This window comes from Mytilus edulis, chromosome 14 (genome assembly GCF_963676685.1).
Source record: "Mytilus edulis chromosome 14, xbMytEdul2.2, whole genome shotgun sequence".
Classification (NCBI taxonomy): Eukaryota; Metazoa; Mollusca; class Bivalvia; order Mytilida; family Mytilidae; genus Mytilus; species Mytilus edulis.
Window position 1 is genome coordinate 21,604,230 of NC_092357.1, and position 24,340 is coordinate 21,628,569.

Here is a 24,340-nt window from a genome sequence, read left to right on the forward strand (position 1 = left end):
AACAATTCATATGTCAAGGGCTATCAATATAAGAATCAGATGATCTTGTATGAGTGCCAATCAGTTTTTCTAAATTGCTTTTGATAAAATCTACCATTAATAGATAGGTTAAATAAATGGGGGATGTGCCCCCGCTTGCATATCATTTAAAGTTATAAAGGGACATAACTGAAGAAGGTAAAATTTGACACTTCTCAAATATGTACTTAATCTGAGTTTCGTGGTAAGTGTAGTGTATATTTTAAAAGTTTCATAACACTTTGTTAAGACAAAATGAAGATAGCTGAACAGAAACAAAAATTCCAATATTTTTCTATTTGTAAAGGGGTTTAACTCTAGAACAGTAAAAGTTACACCACGAAAATTTAAACTTGATCTGTGTTTTGTGGTAATAAACATTGTGTATAAGTTTCATAACATTTGGTTTAGGCAGACTTAATTTCAGAGAACAGAAACCAAATTCGTGACATACATACTGATGGACTGAAGGACAGATAAGGGTAAAATTTAATGCCCCCTCCTCTATGGCAGGGGCAGAAAATAGGTCACTGTTGTAAAGTGATGACTTACCTGACAATCTTGTCAGTCTGATTGTGTTAGTTGGCTGACTGACACCATACTGGTTTTCTGCCTGTACACGGAAACAGTAGTCCCGATCAGGATTTAGGTTGGTCACATGGTATGAGGTGTATGGTATCCTACGATATAATGGACGCCATGTTGTTGAGTGAGGTTCCTGGACATAGATTGTGTAGGTCACAGGTGATTCACTAAGGTAATGTGGGACGTCTGCTGGTCTCCATGACAACATCAGTGAGCCATGACCAATGTCATAGATCATTGGTTCGTCTTTAGGCATTCTTGGTGGAACTAAGAAAAATTAGAATAGAGAGACATGTGTTATTAATTTAATTTGCGACCCCATATTCCTTGATTACCCCTGTAAGCTGATAGACATATTATTTTTTGAAGAAAATTTATCTGAAAAAGCAGCTGTCCAAAGACATTTGAGGAAGTTTTACTTTGTTTCAATCGAAAAATTTATGAAATTAATAAATATGAATTTGGTGTTGAAGTCTTCTTTGCTTTTGTGTTTTTTTATTTCTGTTTTAATGAAGTATATATAAAAAAGAAGATGTGGTATGATTGCCAATGAGACAACTGTCCAAAAGAGACCAAAATGACACAGACATTAACAACTAGAGGTAACCCTACGGCCATAATGAAGTGTTCCCAATATTTTATTTTTTCAAATTGTCTTTATTCTGTTTAAATGAATTTTTGTAATTAGTCCTATCATAAGAAATTATTGATGTTAGTGTTTTTGTCATTTTGTTATTTTGAGAATTTTAGTTCCACCCTAGAGGCATATTAGAGAACATCTCGGATGGATCTTTTAGTGGTATGTTCTCATTATGAATATGTACTCAATGGATAACACAGTGATATTGTGCTACCTCTACCCTTTTTCATTTGGAAAATATGCACCATTTTTATCAAATTGGGAAATTTATAATGAAAATGGTTTAAATGAGTGTTTTTCAGGTTGTATTTATGCACAATTACTACTGAGACTGCACAGTGTTTGGGGAAAAGTTGTCTATTTGGGAATAATTTTAAGCCATTTTTTTTCAAATTGGGATTCTTCTCCAGGGGAAAAAGCCTTTATTCTCCATTAATTTAAGGCAAAAAATATCACTGTAACAAACAACAGTGAATCATATTCAAAACAATATGTTATGTCAGGTGTCAGAAAACAGTTGCTTTTTGTATGGTATGAAATAAAATATTGATTGTTTATTATAATTGTATAAATAAACCAATTTTTCAAGACGTTTTGGCCATTGGCCTTCTTCAGTTCTTAATTTTTCCTCTAAACTACATGGCTGACATTTCTTTTTCAATCATTGAAAAGATTGTTTATTGTTGGTTGCTTAATGTCGGGTGGCAAATATTTTATGCATGTTCAGGACAAGAACAAATTAACAATAAAAGAAAACAGTCAACAGTAGTATGTTGCACAAGATGAAAGAACACCTACCAGCACGCCTTCTGATTTGTACCAATGGTGTAGGCTCACTATAACCATACTTGTTAATGGCTCTGACACGGAAGTTATACTCCCGATCGGGATTTAGCTTTGTCACATGGAAGTCAGTGTGTGGTATACCATCGACCAGGATTACCCAATCAGATCGAGGGAGCTCCTGGACTTCCAGTCGGTAGGTGACAGGAGCATAGTCTGTTATCTTTGATGGTAACTGAACAGCTCGCCATTGTAGATGGACAGAGTTAGGATTCATTTCTGATATGTAGGGCTGTTCGTTTGGCATCTTTGGTGGTCCTAAAAACATGAAACATGAAAATATTGTAAAATTTATTTTAGGGTCTATCACTCATGTATTAAAGGTAAGTTCCTGTGCCTCTTTGGAAGTCCTACACACATTTAACAGGAAAATATTGAAAATACTAGTTTAGGTTCTATCTAACATATAATAAAACTTGGTTCTTCTGAATGTGTCTAATTTATCCCACATATTGTTGGTTTTTCTATATGTTTAGAGGTCAAACATTGAAAATATTGATAAATTGATTGCAGTGTATATACGTAAAACCAACATTAATGAGACTTTTTTTGTCTTTTTCATTTTTTGTCCATTTGCCAGTTTTCTTTCAACTTGTAAATTTGAATGTGTCTCTGGTATCTTTCACATTCAAAAATAGAGGTTAAAACTCCATAAGTATTTCTACAGCAGAACAAGACAAACTTTTGTGGAATAATCTTGACCTTCAAATCAGGTGTTACTGTATTGGTGTTAACTCATTGTAAGTCAATGTAACTCATTCTATGTAGACATTAATCTATTACACTTGACCTTAAGGTTATTGTTTTCAGATAAATGCATCAGCATTGTTCCTAAGATTAATCCCAAGATATGGAAATGGTCCCAATGATGAGGGTCCTTCATTCCTGTAGTTTTTTTAATAACTTTTAGAGTATTTAATCTACAGTAATTCATAATTCGAAAGATTTTACATATGAAAATTCTAATAATTACCAGCTCTGTGTGTCAAGTACACGGGTGCTGATGGTTCACCGAAAATATCACCAACGTGACCTCTGACCCTGAAAAAGTACTCCCTATCAGGTCTTAGTCCAGTCACTTGGTAATTTGTTCCAGTGATACCAGTCAAAAATGGAGTCCATGGACCGACTCCTGGCCTGTCTTGCAGCTCTATGCTGTAAGTCACCTTTGGTGGAATTTTGAAGTCACCTTGAATCTCTGCAGGTTGCCATGACAACAAAACAGAATCACCATAGATGTTCGAAATAATTGGCTCACGTCTAAGCATTGGCACTGTAAAGCATGAAGAATTAGTTTATCAAAATCATAGACACTTTGTGTTAGCAAGTCAGTTTAAGACCTTTTATTTGTGTTATTTTGAAAATTTCACAAATAATCTAAAATCTAAATTTAAGATGGTTTAAACCATTGATTTTTCTTACTATAAAATCACTGATAATAAGAAGATTAAAGAATCTACAATAAGCACAAGTTTATTATTATTACAAGAACAAACTTTCAAAGTCATACTGTTACAATTTGTCAATGCCGAATACTTTTCTAAAACTGTGGTGAGATTTGTTCCAGCCATGTAATTCTTACGATTAAACTTGGTATACATAAATGCTTAAATATAGATATTTTTCTTTCAGGTAATTGACTTCCAAAATGAACAAATGCAAGATTTTATTTCAAATTCATTCAAAAATGTGATGGCATGCAATATCATTTACAATATAATTATTCCATATTCCTTAGTATGCTTAAATTATTCCAGTTTGTCATATTAAATCTACAATTTACCCTTGCAAATCTTAAGATACAATACAATTTTTCCCTATTCCTCAGTTTGTTTAAACTTTTACTGTTTCAGATTGTAATTTCTTTACCAGGTTTCCTATAAAATGTAACAGGCATGGTAGGTTCCCCAATGCCATAGTCGGTCTGAGGTCTAACACGAAACTGGTACTCTTTCAGTGGACTCAGCCCCTTCACAATGTATGAAGTGTCCAAGATGTTACGTGTAAGTGGGGTCCAGTCGTAGCTTGGGAGTGTCCTCATGTCAACGATGTAACGTATTGGTACTGGCGTCCTTTGGTACATTGGGATATCTGCTGGTTTCCATGACAACTTGATTGAGTCATCTCCGAAGGGAGTAATGGTTGGTTCATGTGGTCTGAACCTTGGTTTTACTGTAAGATATAAATTATATAAATAATATAAACATATGTGTTGGTCTTACATATTTCTTTTGCTACATTGTATATCTTAATAAGACTTAGTAATCACAGTTTCAATTTGTAAAACTGCAATTTCAATTTAAAAGTTCTTTAAACTTGATTTCAGAGGGTAAACTTTACAGTCTACCTTTTAAAAGGTAACTTGATACCATAACCATTAAAAATTTATTTTGTTGAAATGATTTTGTCTTAGTATATGAATACATCTGATGTTTCTCTAAATTTGTCTATTCTTAATATTCTATTCCTGAAAAAAATATAAGAAAATCAATTTGTAAATGTTAAATTTCTGACAATTTAGTCCTTTCATTTTTCATTTTCAAAGTGCATATGAAAAACCTCTGCTGGGAGAAGTTTCTGTCCACTATAGACAGGGACCTTACCTGGCATAGAGGTAAGTGTAACAGGTGGCAGTGGTTCCCAGTAATCAGAACCTGAGTAAGGAACAACTCTGAAACTATAATCTCTGCTTGGTTGTAACCCTTTCACATGATATCTGGTATCTGCAACATCTGACACCAGAGGGCGCCAATCCAAACTAGGAGGTTCTTGCATTTCAATACGGTACATAACAGGTAAGTGTGTGTCAACATAAGGTCGTCTCCATGACAACATGAAAGAGTCTGGTTTATAATCAAGGATTTCTGGTTGACTGGGAAGGAAAGTTCTAGGAGCTGAAAGGATGGGAGACAACTCATCACAAAGGATTTTAAAACAGATCATGCATAAAGACAATGTTCAATAACTTCAGATAAACACAATATTTTTTTTATTTTTTTTGAACTATAGCACTAGTTATATAAATAATTTAAGATTTCTTTGAAAAATATGCAGAACTTGTTTCTTGATTATAAAAGATTCTCCATTTTTAGTTTAAAGGATACACAAAAAGGTCAGATACACAAAAAGGTCAATGTACTGTATGGCAAAATACCAATTTCATATAAGTATTTGTTATTTTGCCATCAAACATGGAAAACTGCATATTACAGGCACAGTAGAAAATTCTGTCAAGGATAAAAGTACATGCTCACAACACAGAAAAGTAGAACAGTGCCACAGGAAGTAAAACCAACATTGAGACCTTTATATTCCTTTATATATTGAAGAATCATCCTTGAAGTCTTGTATTCAAAAGTTAATCTAACTCATTTTCTACTGAATATATTCTTCATACCTGGCAGGGAGGTGAGAGACACTGGAGGCAAGGGTTCCAAGGTTCCTGCTCGAGTTTCTGGAACAACTCTGAACATGTAATCCCTGCTTGGTCCAAGTCCTCTGATTGGATATCTTGTATCAGGAATACCAGTAGCCAATGGTTTCCATGCCAAACTAGGTGGAGCCTGAAGTTCAACTCTGTATCTGATTGGCTCATGACTGCTGATCTTTGGTGGTTGCCATGCCAACTGCAGTGCATCACTTTCATCATACACAATCTGTGGACATTCTGACAAAACACGGCTTGGACCTATGGGGAAAAAAACATTTCTTAGTCAAGGACAAAATATTAATCAGGAAAGTAATAAAAGAAGGGAATTTGCAATAAATTAACAAGAATGTGTGCATAGTACATGGATGCCCCACTCGCACTATAATTTTCCATGTCCAGTAAACCCTGAAATTAGGCTCAAAACTTTAATTTGGAATTAAAATTAGAAAGATCATATCATAGGGAACATGTGTACTAAGTTTCAAGTTGATGTGACTCTAACTTCATCAAAAACTACCTTGACCAAAAACTTTAACCTGAACTTCGCACTTTCATTTTCTATGTTCAGTTGACCATGAAATTGGGGTCAAAACTATAATTTGGCATTAAAATTAGAAAGATCATATCATGGGGAACATGTGTACTAAGTTTCAAGTGGATTGGACTTCAACTTCATCAAAAACTACCTTGACCAAAAACTTTAACCTGAAGTCGGACGAACGAACGGACGAACGGACGAACGAACGGAGGCACAGACCAGAAAACATAATGCCCCTCTACTATCGAAGGTGGGGCATAAAAATTCAATACTATAACAAACACCCTGAGCTTTCAATAATATTAAAAAAATTGAATGCAAATGAAAAACAATAAAAATTTAAAGTTATAGAAGATATGTCTCACAAATTAATTTACCTGGTAGAGGTCTACGATAAGAAACTGGTAATGTGTATGATGGTGGACTAACTCCATAAGAGCTGAGAGCTCGGACCCTGAAGTGATAGTCCCTATCTGGTACAAGGTCTGTCACTCTGTATCTGGTAGTTGGAAGACCACTTACGATTGGACGCCACTCGTCCAATGGTGGTTCGTTCATCTCAATCATATAGAGTAGAGGTTGTTCATCAGCACCGTAGGAAGGTATTTCTACTCTATTCCATTTTAAACGTATTCCGTCAAAGTCAACATCCTGGTCTTCAAGTTCGAATGAGTCAATTGGTGCCCTTGAAGTTGCTGAAATATAATTATGCATGGTATAAATTTTACCGATCAACATCACAAAAAATCTAACAAGATAAGTAATTGTTATCATAAATACTATAGTATAACTTAAATGCTCATCCTAAGATTTTTGTGTGGACCTTTTTTTCATATATCCAGTTGGAGTAAATTTTTACATAAATTTGTCTGTTCTTCTCAACCTAGAAACTATTGTTGAGAAAGGTAACACATTTTTTAAAAGTTACTGCCATATAAAAAAGAAGATGATAAATCTAACACCTATTTTTTTGTGATTTGATTACTGTGGATTTATTTATTTTCTTGGGCACCAATTTTTGTGGATTGAGGAAAACATGCATTTTCCTAAATATTAGATTGAATAGTTTGCCACTTCGCGTACAAATCCTACAGAAAAATTGTAATTCATTGAACATCTAAATTTGAGGTTCACCTGCTACAATGAAATCCATGAAAATTGTTAACCAATTGCAATGAATAATAACTAGATATCATTGAGATGGGAGCCATCTCTGTGGGCCCCGCTGTGAATAATGTGCATTAAAAAATTGTATCTTTACCATAGGACATGGGTTTGTCAACTGAAATCAAAGTTATTGACCTTGACCTTTGACCTATGATGTTGTAAATAAATTATGACACACCCTTTGGTGTTGGTTTATAAACATGTCAAGTATAAACTTTGAAATGATAACGGTTCTCAAGATATAGAGCGGACACGATCTTTACCATAGGACACTGGGTTGTCAACTGAAACCAAAGTTTTTGACCTTGACCTTTGACCTAAGAAGTTGCACATAAATTATGACACACTCTTTGGTGTTGGTTTATATACGTGTCAAGTATAAACTTTGAAATGATAACGGTTCTCAAGATATAGAGCGGACACGATCTTTACTATAGGACACAGGGTTGTCAACTGAAACCAAAGTTTTTGACCTTGAACTTTGCCCTAGGCAGTCGTTCATAAATTATGACACACCCTCTGGTGTTGGTTCATATACATGTCAAGTATAAACTTTGAAAAATCATAACGGTTCTCAAGATATGGAGCGGACACGATCTTCACCACAGGACACAGGGTTGTCAACTGAAACCAAAGTTTTTTTACCTTGACCTTTGACCTAGGAAGTTGTACATACATCATGACACGCCCTCTGGTGGTGGTTAATAAACATGTAAAGTATAAAGTATGAAATCATAATGGTTCTCTAGATATGGAGCGGACACAAAGTTATTACAAAGTGTTACGGACGGACAGACTGATCACTATAGGGCGACCCGCCTTTAGCGGGGCCCTAATGAATCCAGTCACAAACAAGAATGTGTCCAAAGTACATGGATGCCCCACTTGCATTATCAATTTCCATGTTCAATGGACCGTGAAATTGGGTAAAAAATCTAATTTGGCCTTAAAAGTAAAAAGATCAATTAATAAGAAACATGTGTACTAAGTTTCAAGTTAATTGGACTTAAACTTCATCAAAAACTACCTTGACCTAAAACTTTAACATGAAACTCACTGTTTTAATTTCTATGTTCAGTGGACCATGAAAATGGGGTCAAAAGTCTAATTTTGTTTTAAAATATGAAAGATCATATCATAAGGAACATGTGTACTAAGTTTCAAGTTGATTGGACTTAAACTTCATCAAAAACTACCTTGACCTAAAACTTTAACCTGAAATTCACTCTTTTAATTTCTATGTTCAGTGGACCATGAAAATGGTGTCCAAAGTCTAATTTTGTTTTAAAATAAGAAAGATCATATCATAAGGAACATGTTGATTGGACTTCAGCTTCATCAATAACTATCTTGACCAAAAACTTTAACCTGAAGTGGGACGAACGGACGGACAGATGAACGGACGGAAGGACGCACAGACCAGAAAACATAATGCCCCTCTACTATCTTAGGTGGGGCATAAAAATTAACATTTTCCACTGTTAACTTACCAACAGTTCTATAAACTGATGTCACTGGTGAAGGCTCAGACATCTTACCCAACGGAGTACGGGCCCGGACCCTAAATTTATAGTCCTGTCCTGGTTCCAAGTCTGACACAACATAGACTGTGCCTGGTATGTCCCTGGCAACAGTGGACCAGTCTCTGACAGGTGGCGCCTGCATTTCTATCATGTACATAAGTTCTTTGTCATTGGCTGAGAATGATGGCACATCGACTCGTTCCCATCTTAATTTGACCATGTGTGGTTCAATTTCTGTTATCTCTGGTCTTGAAATGGGGACACCTGGGAAAGCTGGAATCAATAATTGCACAATGAAATAATGACATAATGTTAATCAAAATTTTTGTATGTTTCAATAAATTTTTATTAAATTTTGTGAGCATGAAATTGTTTATTGATAGTTGTATAACTATTTATTCATGAGCTTGTATGAAGCATCTTATTATACTCATTTGGGAGCAAAATACAAATTTATGCCAAATCCCAAAGTCCATCATATTTACATACTAATTTCTCCATCAGGTCTATAAATATATGTTTTCTTTTAAAATTTGACAATCAAGTGAATAACTGTCTTTCAACAAACATGACTAATAAAAAAATCCTATCTCACTGCATCTTTCAATTTGGCCTTGCTTCAATGAATTTTTTTTATGGACTTTAAGAAATGAAAACCCTGTTTAATTTGTATAGGTAAAGATTCTATTGGTTCTTTAATTTTCCAACTATCACTTGTTTTTTTTTCATTTAAATCTAGATCAAACACAACATTAATTTTACTGTAGCAGAAAAATTGATGTTATAGCAGTATTTTATCACAGTATCATAGTGTACCTTTTGCCCTTGGAATCCAAATAGAGTCTGTGGGTTCACTGAGGCCATATTTATTCTCAGCACGGACCCTGATATTGTAGTCCCTGTCTGAGAGGAGGTCTGATAAATAATGACTTGTGTCTGTTAGTCTGCTACTCAGAGGCAGCCAATCAGTTGCTGGTAATTCTTGGGCTTCCAAACGGTATGACACTGGGGGTGCAGTCTTCACTGCAGGTGGTACGTAAGCTGGTTGCCATGCCAACTTGACTGAATCTGTTCCAAAGTCGGCTATCAATGGTTTTGATTTTGGAAGTTCTGGTGGTCCTATTTATCAAAAATGAAAACAGTTATGAGTTAAAAACAAATTGTTGATTTAATGAAAAGCTTGCTATTTCATCAAGTGACAACATCTATTCATAGAGCCATATCACTGAGTAGTTTATATAGAGACAACATATCTAATCCATAGTTATTTTAACCCAACATGGTAATACTGCATTTTGTATTGTGTTGTTACATCCTGTCTATTTTATTTTTACCCATCTTCTATTTTATTGATATAAATTTATAAAAGTTATAAAAAAAAAAGAGAAAGTAAAAAAATCTAAATCTATCTTTCAGTTTGTAGAAAGATTTAAATGTTACTTACTCCTAAACTGGGGTACTTTTGATTTCATGCTGTCTGCAAAGTCATCAACTTCTGAAATACAAAGAGAAAAGTTATGAAAGCAGTGGCATAATTATTTTATTTTGTTATGATTTATTGGTTGATTGGTGTTTAAAAACGCTTTCAAAGCTATTGTACTATTTTGTGACAGTCAATTATTCTTGGTGGATTAAGTCTAAGAGCCTACAGAAACTATTTGAATTCCAAAAACAGAACCATCGACTTTGGGTTGGAAAACTGACAATCCTAGTAAATCAAATTTGGTGTTCAGTGCACCTGCCATGTGCATTGAAAATTGTAAAAGAAAGCATAGCGTCATTTATACCTGTTCTTGGTCTTTCTAACATGGCTGGTGTTGTGGCATCACTGACCCCAAACTGGTTCTCGGCTCTCACCCGGAAATCATAATCTCTCTGTGGTCTGAGGTTTCTCAGCAGATGAGTGTTTCCATGGATACCAGATGCCAGTTTTCTCCAATCAGCATCAGGAAGTTCTCTCCCTTCAATGAGGTATTTTATGTTTTTGCTGTCAGGTGAAAGAGCAGACGTCAATACTGGTTGCCATGTCAACCTGGTGGATTCTGGTCTTATATCACTGATGGTTGGTTTTTCATATGGCATTGTAGGAACTACAAATAAAATGTACATTTGTAAAAAAAGCAAAATGGTGAATACATGGAGGTTGTTCTAATTTCTATAAACGAGACAACAAAGTTTCATGAAAAACATTTCAAACAACCTTTAAAGTATTGTCCAACAAGAATGTGTCCAAAGTACACGGATGCCCCACTCGCACTATCATTTTCCATGTTCAATGGACCGTGAAATTGGATAAAAAATATAATTAGGCATTAAAATTAGAAAGATAATATCATAGGGAACATGTGTACTAAGTTTCAAGTTGATTGGACTTCAACTTCATCAAAAACTACCTTGACCAAAAACTTTAACCTGAAACATGCATTTTCATTTTCTATGTTCAGTGGACCGTGACATTGGGGTCAAAAGTTTAATTTGGCTTTAAAATTAGAAAGATTATATCATAAGGAACATGTGTACTAAGTTTCAAGTTGATTGGACTTCAATTTCATCAAAAACTACCTTGACCAAGAACTTTAACCTGAAGCTTGACAGACGGACGAACGAACAGACGGACGGACAGACGGATTAACGGATGGACGGACGGACGAACGGACGCACAGACCAGAAAACATAATGCCCCTCTACTATCGTAGGTGGGGCATAAAAACTGCAAATCCTACTTTTTTAATGAATAAAACCCCATAACTTTTTAACATTTTGTAATAATTGCCTTATTTTCTATTAAAACGGGAATAATCTCTCTTATTCATTGTCTGCATATACCTTTTTTATTAAAAGGGAGACTATCCAAAATTCAATTTTTATAAATAGACTTACCTTCTCCTGTTCCTTTTCTTATAAGTGGTGCAAGAGATGACTCCCTGTCAAAATGTTCTCCTGGTTTCAAAGCTAAAAAGTTAAATATCACATAAAGTAATAAGTTTTATAATCTTTTTTTTTTTAATGAATGCTTATCAATGTAACCTTGTTTTAAAGAAACCCATAGACAATTGTGGCCTAAAGCTTCCAAACTTTAATAATTTTTTAAAGTGACAAATATTGTATAATTGTCAACCTTTTCAATATTTGTTATCAATATTGTCTTGCTTTCAACAGTATGAAATGTTTTTATTTTCGTTGTAGAACTCAAATGTAGATTTATTGTTTTAGAGATTGTTGCAAACTTAATTTGTCTGACAGAAAAATTGAGCCCTTATTTCAGAAAATTTAATAAATTCTTGCTGGAAATATATTTTCATTGTAAAGTTTACCTTCAGTCAGTTTCATGTAAGCTGTGCATGTGTTTTCTCCAGCAGCATTGGCAACAATACATGTATAAAGCCCCTGATCACGATCTTTGGCACCCCTGATGCTCAAGTAACAGTTACCACCGTCTTGTGATATTAAGTAATGACCATCATTTGTAAGATTTCTGCCATCTTTTTTCCTAAAATTTGAAAATCAATTTCAACTTTATTCACTACAGCTAAATAAAGTTCACATCATCATGATAATGTGTACAAAGTTTATGGTTAATATTTTTTTCAACCTCATGTTCAACCAAACCATTACTTAATGCAGAATGGGTGAAAGGACAATGGGAAAAATCAAAAAGCACTGGTTCCTTTATCATTGTATGTGGAACATAAGGAGTACATTAAATGACTATGATGATAGATGTATTTTTAATGTTAAGTGGCATAATAAAAAGATATGAAAAACAAGAATGTGTCCTCAGTACACGAATGCCCCACTCGCACTATCATTTTCTATGTTCAGTGGACCGTGAAATTGGGGTAAAATCTCTAATTTGGCATTAAAATTAGAAAGATCATATCATAGGGAACATGTGTACCAAGTTTGAAGTCGATTGGACTTCAACTTCATCAAAAACTACCTCGACCAAAAACTTTAACCTGAAGCGGGACAGACGGACGAACGAACGAACGGACGAACGAACGAACGGACCCACAGACCAGAAAACATAATGCCCCTCTACTATCGTAGGTGGGGCATAAAAACACCTTGCTTTGTACAAGATGTACAAGCTTAGCCAGATTTCTAATGTGGTAGTATACAAAATAACAGTCCATGGGACATGTTCCCCTTCCTATCTGGACACTTTATTCTGAATCAGGGCAAACATGTCTTTACTATTTTCCTTAATGATTCTTGCATACCGGTAACTAGTGGAGAAGACAAAAATACCAATTTTCAAATCTTTGGTTAGGCCTGGCCAGGTATAAAACCAACAACCTCCAGAACTAGAGGCCATCATGCTAGCAAGAGACCTCTTAGTAGCAAAAAACAAATTGAAAACTATTCCCATTATTATAAATTCCCAGCTTACCATGTGACAGTTGGTTCAGGTATTCCCATCACTCTACATTCAAACTTTCCATCTTTTCCTGTAGGAATGAACGTATCTTCTATTTTCTTTATAAACGTCGGTAAGTAGCCATATTTAGCATCAAAGTCTTTCTGTGTGAATCTACAAAAGAAGATGTGGTATGAGTGCTAGGTTTACCTTTTTGAAAATCAAAATTGCAAAAAAAACTACTAGCAATAAATCTTATATTTCAGCAGCAATGAGCATATTACTTTAATTTTCCAATTTCTGAATTCAAAGAACTTGTATAGAGCTTTAGGTCAAAACTTGGGTCTAACTTGTGAGATAATTTCTAAAATTTGCAGGTATTGAAACCAGTATTACCCACCCAGACCTCTTTTCAAAGGTAAAGGTACCAAACAATATTTTTAAACAGCTGTTCATAAAAAGTAAAGTTGTCAAAAAAGAAAAAAAAGAAAGGTTTACACAAGTATAGTTTTTGCTGATAAATAAACTAAACAGCTGTTATAGATGACCATGATGTGTGTGCTTATTGTTGAAAACTGTATGAAGGCCTTGAGATTTATAGTTGTTGATCTCTTGTGGAGAGTTGTCTCATTTGCACATCTTCTTATTTATATATAAACCTACTTAGGTTCTTCTGGTTTTTCTGATCCTTTCCTGGACTCTCTGACGAGGAGGTTTCCACTTGAGTAGACTTCTCCCTCACTGTTGACGGCTTTACATGTTATTTTACCATCATCGTCCAGTATCAATTCTTCAATGGTCAGTCTATAGACATCTCCATCCTGGCTTATCTTAAATCTTCTGCGTGTTTCCTACAGAATTATTTTAATGATGGATTTGTGGAAAATGGTAAATATAAATTAAAAAAAAATCTTTTCTGACTTTATACTATATTTTCTCAAATTATTATTTAAAACCTACTTTTCTGACTTTTATAATTTCTTGATGCAGAAACCAGATGTATGACATAAAATTTCAGAAATTAAGAAAATCGAATATTTAAATAAAGTCAGTTGCATAGTTCTTTTTTAGTTTTTTTAAGATAGCATAATAGTATGTAATCATATGTTTATGCACCTATCAAAGTTTGAATTTGCTAAAAGAATGAAGTTTGACAATCTTGAAACTACGATTTTTCATCAATCCAGTAAATTGGCTAAATTGAAATATACTTGAAAATATAAATATAAATTGAAAATATACATGAAAATATAAATTCAAATTGAATACTTACTGATATTGGTTTATGATTAAATAACCATGTGACTTTTGGCGGTGGTTCACCTATCACAACAACTTCAAATGTGACACCTTCTCCTGTTCTAACATTTTGGTCAGATAGTTTCCTTAAAAATTTGGGCAATACAGGAACATTCTTGATTTTTTCACTGAGAACATTTAATCCAGCACTGCATTTGGCCTCTCCAAGGGCATTCTTTAGATTACATGTGTATGTACCAAGGTCATTTGAGGTCACTTCCTTAATACATAGACCAATCAAGTTTTTCTCTTGTAAAATGTGAACATTATCATTTGGTATGATTTCACAGTCATTAAACAGCCATTTGATCGTGGGAAATGGACGGCCATCGATGAGGCATTGTAATTCGGCAGGCACACCTTCGGTCAATGTTTGGTCGTAGAATCTTGTCAGGAACTGTGGTGAAATGTCACCTTCTTCTTGTTGATCATGAAAAGCTATGAAAATAAAACAAAATGATGAATATTCTTTTTGAAAAAAAACCCAACATACATGTGGAATAAAAGTCAAGGAAATAGAAACCCAATTGCAACTGGTAGAGATGTCTATATAATTAAGGGATTGATTTTTTTTTAGACATCATATGTTTTAAGCTGACCAAAACTTACATTCTAAGCACTTTTATTAAAAATCTGATATGAAGTTGCAAAGCTATAGCTGTTAAATAAGTATTTTGACTTTTTTGCTCCTCTAAGATGGCCAACAACTTGTCATTTTTTATCAAATAGACACAAGGCCTTTTATAGCTGACTAGGGGTATGGGTTTCGTTTATTTTATAAGGCTATTCTACAATCTATAATATGATTTGGTCTCTGGTGGTGGTTGTCTCATGACAATCATACTTGAATAAAATAAATGATATGACTCCAGAGTCAGCCATTGATAGCTCTAATGACTTACCAATAACATTTAGATAAGCTTCTGTCATGGTCTTGCCATACTTGTTGTGGGCCCAGCCATTGATAGCTCTAACTACTTACCAATAACATTAAGATAAGCTTCTGTCATGGCCTTGCCATATTTGCTGTGAGCCCAGCCATTGATAGTTTTAACTACTTACCAATAACATTAAGATAAGCTTCCTTCATGGCCTCCCCTTATTTGTTGTGAGACCAGCCATTGATAGCTCTAATAACTTACAATACCATTAAGATAAGTTTCCGTCATGGCCTCCCCTTATTTGTTGTGAGCCCAGCCATTGATAGCTCTAGTTGCTTCAAATAACATTAAGATAAGCTTCTGTCATGGCTTCCCCTTATTTGTTGTGAGCCCAGCCATTGATAGCTCTAATAACTTACAATAACATTAAGATAAGCTTCCATCATGGCCTCCCCTTATTTGATGTGAGCCCAGTCATTGAAGCTCTAATAACTTACCAATAACATTAAGATAAGCTTCTGTCATGGCCTGGCCATATTTGTTGTGAGCTCAGCCATTGATAGCTCTAATAACTTACCAATAACATTTAGATAAGCTTCTGTCATGGCCTGGCCATATTTGTTGTGAGTCCATCCATTGATAGCTCTAATAACTTACCAATAACATTAAGATAAGCTTCTGTCATGGCCTCCCCTTATTTGTTGTGAGCCCAGCCATTGATAGCTCTAATAACTTACCAATAACATTAAGATAAGCTTCTGTCATGGCCTCCCCTTATTAGTTGTGAGCCCAGCCATTGATAGCTCTAATAACTTACCAATAACATTTAGATAAGCTTCTGTCATGGCCTCCCCTTATTTGTTGTGAGCCCAGCCATTGATAGCTCTAATTGCTTACCAATAACATTAAGATAAGCTTCTGTCATGGCCTCCCCTTATTTGTTGTGAGCCCAGCCATTGATAGCTCTAATTGCTTACCAATAACATTAAGATAAGCTTCTGTCATGGCCTCGCCATATTTGTTGTGAGTCCATCCATTGATAGCTCTAATAACTTACCAATAACATTAAGATAAGCTTCTGTCATGGCCTCGCCATATTTGTTATGAGCCCAGCATGTATATCTTCCCATGTCTTCCTTGACAACATTCTGGATCAGAAGGGAGTAGATCTCATTGTTAAAGTTTAGGAGTTTGTATCTGTCATTTGGTTCTACTATCTTTCCATCCTTCATCCTGTAAAATATATTTATATTGATGTCATCTGATGTCAAATACTGTGATTCAGAAATTATTGGGAGATTTTTATGAATGTGAATAGTGTGACTGGATACGTATCACAATAATACGAACTTGCATTCTAATATCTGATATGCATCTGTATGCAGAATTTCATGAAATTACAATCACTGATCCCATATTATGGTCCATTTTTCATAAATCGCAATAATAAATGACCCAGTTTTCATATCTTATAAAGTTATAATTAGTCCGGCCGATCGGTGAAAAAATTGCTCAAATAATGAGGAAAGCACCAATTTTTGCATGATGGTACATTTTTGTGTACTTAGCAATATTTGCTATGGACCCATCCTCAAAATTCAATATGGCGGCTTATTTCAAGATGGCTGCCGTACGTTCTAAAATATTTTCCAGTATTGCACAAAACACAGTGGATTTGATGCTGGGTGCACAAAAATCAACATATTTGAATGACTTGGTGTACTTAGCAAGATTTTGTTTTGATCTATTTTTGAAATACAAAATGGCGGCTATTTTCAAAATGGCCGCATTAAAAAATAAGCAAATATTCGTTATTGAGAATTGACCTGAATATAAGCATTTTATTGATGTATAGTGTATAGTGTCATTTGGTATCTGTCCCAGTTCTGTCCTTTCTGATTTTGCCTTGCTTGTCATTTCATACACAAAGTAGTAGCTTTCATAAAAAGCAGCAGTAGTAGCTTTCATTAAAAGCTGCACTATTTGTTGTCTTGGGTCACACATAAAAGCTATGATTTGGGATTTATTCAGTGCCTATCTTATCTCTTGGTCGCAATATTTTGCAATTTGAGACATTAAACTGTGAATTGAGAATCAGTTAAACGCATATCAGTGAAATGGCAGGAATTGAGGACAACAAGGACAAGAACATGGAAATGGCAGAAACTAAATCACTTGGGGATATTGAGAAACCCACAGCTGAAGACGCTTTAACAGAGGACAGCTCAGAAATGACTATTAAACAATTGTACCAAGAATATTTAACAGATAGAAAATCAAATGCTAAACGAACAGCTGATATTTACCGCAATATAAAACAGAGTGAAGCGCGAATATATAAAATATGTCTTGGTCTCATTACGTTTCAAGCTGAACAGAAAGAGGCAATGAATATCAATAACAAACAGGTGAAAGCAATATCTCAGCAACTTCAGCAGTCTGAAGACAGGATAGACCACAAGGCTAGTAATAATTGCTTGGCGTAATTGATGGTCAGACCAATAAGATATTCAATGTTGTGGTGAGACGAATGGACAAGCTGACAACAACTGAGGAAGGAGACACAGTTCTATTTCAAAGTGCATTTGAACAGCAGGGTACCTTCCAACAACTGGCATCTGTTGTGAATGAATCAGTGGACAATCGAAATAAAGAAGTTAATATTTTTGCAATGGACACATCATCTAAGCCAAAATTTGACCTTAGCCAGTACAACGCAAGTTTACCAAAAGTACACATCAAAATCCATGCCGTGGGTCTTTCCACAATTGTAGTTCGCATGAACCATAAACCGCGCCAACTCTGTTGAAGATGTCTTTAAGTCAAAAGTCCTATGTCAGGGCCCTGGGCCCTGCATGAGACAGTTCAAATTATTAAACAACAATCTCCATTTAAGAACATACTATAAACCTCTAGTACTAATCAAGGATACCAGCAAAAAGCTTATGTGTCTTCTTACGCACACTTACCATCTACTATGAGTCAATAATATTTGGTTTAGATCAGCACACCATTACAGAAACAATTAGCTACAAATGGATTCTATCAAGTTTCTCCAATGTTGAATGCAGTGCCTACTTACGGTATAATCCCCGTCGAGTCAATGGCAAATCCCACATTTATCACTCCAATGATGACAACCTCGTCCGCTTCTGGAGCTCTAATATGCTTCCCATAACATCAAGTTGGCTCCATTGACCGATCCAGGAAAGGACAGAGGAAAGAAAAAGAGTGTGACAACACCTCTTCTTCATACTCTTCACTGGAGAGAGAATATACCATGTGACAAGAAAATCTTTGTGCAAGGGACCGGAGCCGAAGCCCACAGCTGCCAACAATTCAAAAACTCAATTGAAGAGGATCCATCTCTTGGGAGGCGCTCATTTACCAATTTGAACGAACTGCCGGTAGATGACAATGGGAAATCAGGAAAAATGTGGGTAGGCCCCAGATTGCCAGGCCGATGTTGGCTTTGAGTACGCTCGCATGGTAAACACAGATGATGATTCCAAGGCCTTAAAAAAGCATTCATTTGGAGCAGCGCTTCAGCAAGGAAGACGATCAAACCAGATTGGAACCAAAACATTCCGTCGAGGATGTAAAGACAAAGATTCTTCAAGGCATGTTATAGAGATGAACCCAGAAACATTCAACAAGGTGTTAAAACAATTGAAAACCTCAAAAGCAAACCAGATGGCGATATATGGATAAAAAAGTGCCAATTATGACCATCGACCACCGATAAAGAAAATATGAGTAGTCAACTAATCAGCATACCTTTGGATTGGCCGATCAATATAATCTCGGTTCTTCTGATAAAAAAATCATGGAAGATCACCAGTTCAATGGAAGATCACCTGATCAATATAAACGTGGAAGATCTTTTAAGCAATACAATCGAGGTAAATCGGCAGATAGAAGTACACCCAAGCTTAATGCCTATCAATCAACAACACCCTCACTAAGCTAGAGATCATATAGTCCCTAAAGACAACGGTTAGCATCTCCACGGACAAACTCCAGAAATCCCGAATATTTCAGACAACGGTAACCTTCACCAGGATACGGAGCAAATCAAAGTGTAACCTCATCAATGGAGCAAAGGGTCGGGCCAGTAGGACAACTCAGATTCCAAAGTCTATTGGCCATGAAACATCATCTTATCACAACATCGAACAGAGGCCCACTGCCTCGTCCAATATTGTCATCAGACAAATAATTTGAAATAGCTTAGTAGTACGAGGTACTACACATGACCAGAATGTGAGCATGATTGTGGACACTGCTGCAATGATAACATTAGTAATAGAGAAATTAATTCCAGTAAAAAATGGAGATTTGGAGAACGTAACGCTACGTGGTTTGGGTTAACAGCTTACTATTGAGAAGATTATAAGGAACGACTCTCGACATTAACAGAGTAAACATACAATGGATTGTGTGCAAAAAGCCATTAACAGACGATGTTATACTTAGGCTAGTCATTTTGGACACACTGATTGCAGTGATAAACCTGAGTACTCCCACAATTACCATTAACAATAAAGAGATAAATGCATCATTTGTTAATAGTGGAAACGAGATTTTAACTCAGCTAGTTTGCAGATAACGAACCATCACAGTTCCGCCAAATTCAAACATGACTGTTACCATTAAAACTAATAAAAGTGCTGACCAGGAGTGCATTTTAGGACCATGCTCGCTGAAATGTTGCAAATTGGTTACGCACGTAGTTGGAAAAGGAAATAGTTGCCCCTTAATCATTTTAAATGATGGCAATCGTCTAATCCGCCTGAAGAAAGGTACACCTATTGATTACATAGAATAATTTGACGATGTAGTGGGTACGGCAGATGCAAACGCGATAAGTGACGTAAGACGTGGCATTGAAGAGACACGAGCCAAGGTGCCCTCGGCACTGCCTCAAAGTTCAGATGAGTTACCTAGTATTCCACCACATTTAACTGACCTATATTAACGTCAATCGACTCGTTTCAAGCTATTTCATTCCAACCTTAAAACAATTACAATAACATGTAACATTATGATATTGATTAACATTTTGAATTTCACTATTTGTTTTTGTATATGCAGCTATATTTGCAACTTATGTGTTATAGAAATACCCAAATTATTTGTTTTATACTTTAGAATTAATTGATAACAAATTCAAGAACATGAAGTCCATTTTTAAAGAATCATTTCTTTAATTTCCGAAATTATATAGAATACTTTTAGGACAATCTTGAATTTTATATCGTTTTTCCGCCATCTTGAAAATGGCAGCCATATTGGATTTTTCAGAGTGGGTCCATAGCTGAAATCAAAGGGTATATAACCAAGAACTACTATGCAAAGTTTCATGCTTTCCTCATCAAGTGAACAATTCTGCTCTATATCTGCACCAATCGGCCGGACTAAATGGGACATAACTGAAGAAAGGTAAAAATGATGCTAACCAAAGTTGTACTTTATCTGAGTGTGTGTAAGTATAGCCAGCTATAAAACTAGGTTCAATCCACCATTTTCTACATAAGAAAATGCCTGTACCAAGTCAGGAATATGACAGTTGTTATCCATTCGTTTGATGTGTTTGAGCTTTTGATTTTGCCATTTGATTAGGGACTTTCCTTTTTGAATTTTCCTCAGAGATCAGTATTTTTGTGATTTTACTTTCTCATAACATTTGGTTGAGACATACTTGATTTAGAGAATAGCAAAGACGAATTCGGCAATGATTTCAAAATGTAAACAAGCATAACTCTAGAACGGTTAAAGAGACACCACCATAAAAAAAACAGATGGCTTTCAAAAAGTATATTCTTACCATACAATTTCTGGTTTAGGGTAAGCTACGACACGACAATCAAAGCGAGCCAAGCGCCCTTCTTCTACTTGACAACTGTTCATCTGGAAGAAGTAAGCTGGGGTCTGGTACTTGGAGTCTGATAGTCCTTCTTTATATTTGTTCAGCAAGGCTGGTTGGACTAGAAGTACATACACAACTCATTACTATTTTTATCCAGAAAGACAGGGTACATAAATTAATTAATGGTTTCCATATATTGGTTGGATTAAAGATACTAAATTTTGGAAATTGAGGGTTGCAACTCCCTCTGGCAACTTTTGAAGTTGGAGTTATCTTCTTTTATCTATTACTTAAACCAATTTTTTTTACAGAACTGATAAAATCATAACACATGCACAGCTTATGTAATCTTTAATAAAATAGTTCTTTTTAACAGTATAGCTTTCCACATACACGTCATTTGTATAAATTTGAATAATGTGTGTATCGATATTAATCAATTGTTTGGCATAGGACAAGAATTGATCTGAGAAATGTAAATCTCACTGCACCATGTTGTTTGATGGATTGGTTGTTTTTTGGTGTTTTAAACTAATTTTTAAGTGCTACTTTTGGGCTATTTCGTGGTGGTTAGTTTATATTGGTGGAGGAAGCCGGAGTGGCTGGTGAAAACCACTGAACTGCAATAGGTAAACTGACACTCCTAGTCAATTAAAATTGTAGTAAAGTGCATTCCCACAGCAAGGTTCAAACTCACAGCCTCAGAGTTGACTGGCATGTCATTACAATAGTAGAACTACTTAGACCACTTAGCCCCTCTATGTTTTTTGAACTCTCAAAGGTAGAGATAAGGCTTGGAAGATGTCTCTATCTAGACAGAGACATTATGGTTTTCATTATTCATGCAATTTTTTCCACAAATTGACATACCTTCTCCTACATATAATTCTGCTGTGCTGATTGTGGACCCATTAACATTCATAGCTCTGGCCGTATATAGGCCTGTGTCCCCTTTCCTGATGTCTGTAAACTCCAGTGTGTGTGTGGCCCCATCTGTAACGACCTTGCAATGATCTGATTCAAACAATGGACGGTTATTCTTCAACCAGAGGACTTTTGGTTGTGGTATTCCTGCAACTTCACATTCTAGCTTTGCTGTGGAATTTTCTGTAAATAGAAATAAGAATATGTGGTACGAGTTATATTTATATAAGGAAAGATCCAAATTTCACATATTCGCACAGATTTAAATTCACGTTATATTTATAATTGCAAAAGTCACAAAAATAAATTTGTTAAAAGTATGTTTGTCATTTTTTTGTAATGTTTTATCATAAATCAGGCTGGCAGTTTTTTCATTTGATTTGTTTAACATTTGGTGCTATTTATAGTTTACTATATGATATGGCTTTTGTTCATTGTTGAAGGTTGTTGTGTGACCTAGATTTGTTTCCTTCCAATTCATTTATAGTTAAATAGTTCTTATTAATCTTTTTTTATATCATTGTTTGTATTGTATTATGAAAATTATTGATGTTGTAATGTTTATGCCCTTTGTGGCCCATAATTGGAATAAAAATATCTTCTTATATCTTCTTCTTCTTCTATAGTGGATTATAAGTTATTGAATTTCATCAACAATCATACCACATCTCCTCATTTTATATCTGAAATTAACAAACCTTCTACAATAGTTTTTTGTAGTTTCCTTTTAAATAAAGGTCTTGTTGTTCCATCCTCAAATTCAGCTGCTACATATCTGTCTCCAACTAGGTCCTTCCTTGTGGTCCCTAGTATGTTAAAATCTGAAAATATAAATAGGACTTATATCCGCCAAACTCAAACTAGGTTCATCTTGGTGGTCCCTAATTATATAACAGTCCCTATTAAACTTAAACACAATCAAGTAATCCTGTGTTAGAAGGGTAACACAAAAAGAACCAAAAGGACTCCAAATCATTGTTCTGTTGTATCCATACTAACAGCAGCAATTATAAGACTTCCAAAGTCCCTAAATCCAGAAAATTCAGTCAACTATTCAACAAAATATGTTTTTGTGGTTGGATCAAAATTTTCATGGATTTCATAGGAACAGTTGAACACAAAATTAAAGGTGTTGGTTCACTTGATAGAATTACAGTTTAACGAAAATAAATGCACAATGAATAACACACTTGTATCCAGACTTTGGCAAGACCACAAAAATGAAATATTCAAGAACATGTAACTTTTCTTTAATCCACAAAAATTGGAACCCAAGAAAATAAATGAATCCATAGTAATCAATTCTATCGAACCATGAATTCTATGGAAGGATAACAGACATTTTATTCAATCAAGATTTAGTCCTCTCTAATTGCAAGCATGTCTTGTAGAATGAAAGCAAGTTAAAATGTGAGAGTCTCCCCTTGAATTGGGGAGGTGGTATACAGGTGTGCTCATATAAACTCAGTATAAGAAATATACCAACCATCAGAGCTTCTGTCTGATTCAACTTCCACTGAGTCAATATTTTTTACCAGTTTGGATTTTTTTGGTGTGGATGTTAGGTTCTTCCCCTTTAATTTCTGTTTGAATTCTGGCATGGTTATAGTTTCTTCTTTTAATTCTGAAAGAGATAAAAGAATTTCATTTCTAAATATATAATATACTATTTCTATTCCACCGTATTGTAATATTTAAGTTTAATTAAGTTTTATTATCTCCCCTGTAACATGTAGGACCAGAATTATGTTCCTTATCTAACATTCTAAGGAAGTATTTTACAAGTGAGCAAATTTTCATTATATTACTTTGTAAAACACCCTTTTTGATGTGTTGGACTTAAAAGGTACATGAGCAGACAGCAATACTTATACTTTATAGTAAGTTACCTCTTATTACTGACTAGCTTATATGATTCACCCTAATCAGAGCCCCAAACATGTAAACATGAATGAAGAGCAGACTAGCAGTGGTTTTACTGTACAATTTACATTGCACTGTCTGTCTAATCATAATCTCAATTTGGAAAATACTTTGTAACCATGGCAACATGTACATCATCAGAAAGAAAACAATACACCCATAATCAAAGTTTATGCCAAAACATCAAGACATAAACTTCAGAATATCGGTACAACAGATAGAAAAGATAAAAATCTACTTCAACAAACAAATTGTCTTCACCAAAAATAGTTCAAAGCCTTGAATCTCTGCTGGTGAATGTCTTGTAAATCAAAATAACCTCCTGGTAATTCTGACACAT

The 24,340-nt window shown here is 34.9% G+C and overlaps 1 protein-coding gene across 1 annotated transcript in view; it reads right to left on the bottom strand.

Moving 5' to 3' along the window:
• The window catches only part of LOC139503826 (titin-like), a 118,155-nt gene that overhangs the window by 60,847 nt on the left and 32,968 nt on the right, over nt 1-24,340 (bottom strand). Inside the window, exons 15-35 of the mRNA XM_071293758.1 lie at nt 23,564-23,701; nt 22,776-22,898; nt 22,024-22,260; nt 21,112-21,271; nt 16,342-16,517; nt 14,378-14,841; nt 13,768-13,955; nt 13,138-13,278; nt 12,059-12,234; nt 11,625-11,696; nt 10,532-10,834; nt 10,189-10,239; nt 9,561-9,863; nt 8,712-9,017; nt 6,432-6,749; nt 5,484-5,774; nt 4,690-4,980; nt 3,956-4,258; nt 3,060-3,359; nt 2,042-2,344; nt 571-870 (exon numbers count right to left, since the gene is read on the bottom strand). Of these exons, the coding sequence (XP_071149859.1) occupies nt 571-870; nt 2,042-2,344; nt 3,060-3,359; nt 3,956-4,258; nt 4,690-4,980; nt 5,484-5,774; nt 6,432-6,749; nt 8,712-9,017; nt 9,561-9,863; nt 10,189-10,239; nt 10,532-10,834; nt 11,625-11,696; nt 12,059-12,234; nt 13,138-13,278; nt 13,768-13,955; nt 14,378-14,841; nt 16,342-16,517; nt 21,112-21,271; nt 22,024-22,260; nt 22,776-22,898; nt 23,564-23,701 (4,944 nt within the window). The remainder of the gene's footprint in view (nt 1-570; nt 871-2,041; nt 2,345-3,059; nt 3,360-3,955; nt 4,259-4,689; nt 4,981-5,483; nt 5,775-6,431; nt 6,750-8,711; nt 9,018-9,560; nt 9,864-10,188; nt 10,240-10,531; nt 10,835-11,624; nt 11,697-12,058; nt 12,235-13,137; nt 13,279-13,767; nt 13,956-14,377; nt 14,842-16,341; nt 16,518-21,111; nt 21,272-22,023; nt 22,261-22,775; nt 22,899-23,563; nt 23,702-24,340) is intronic.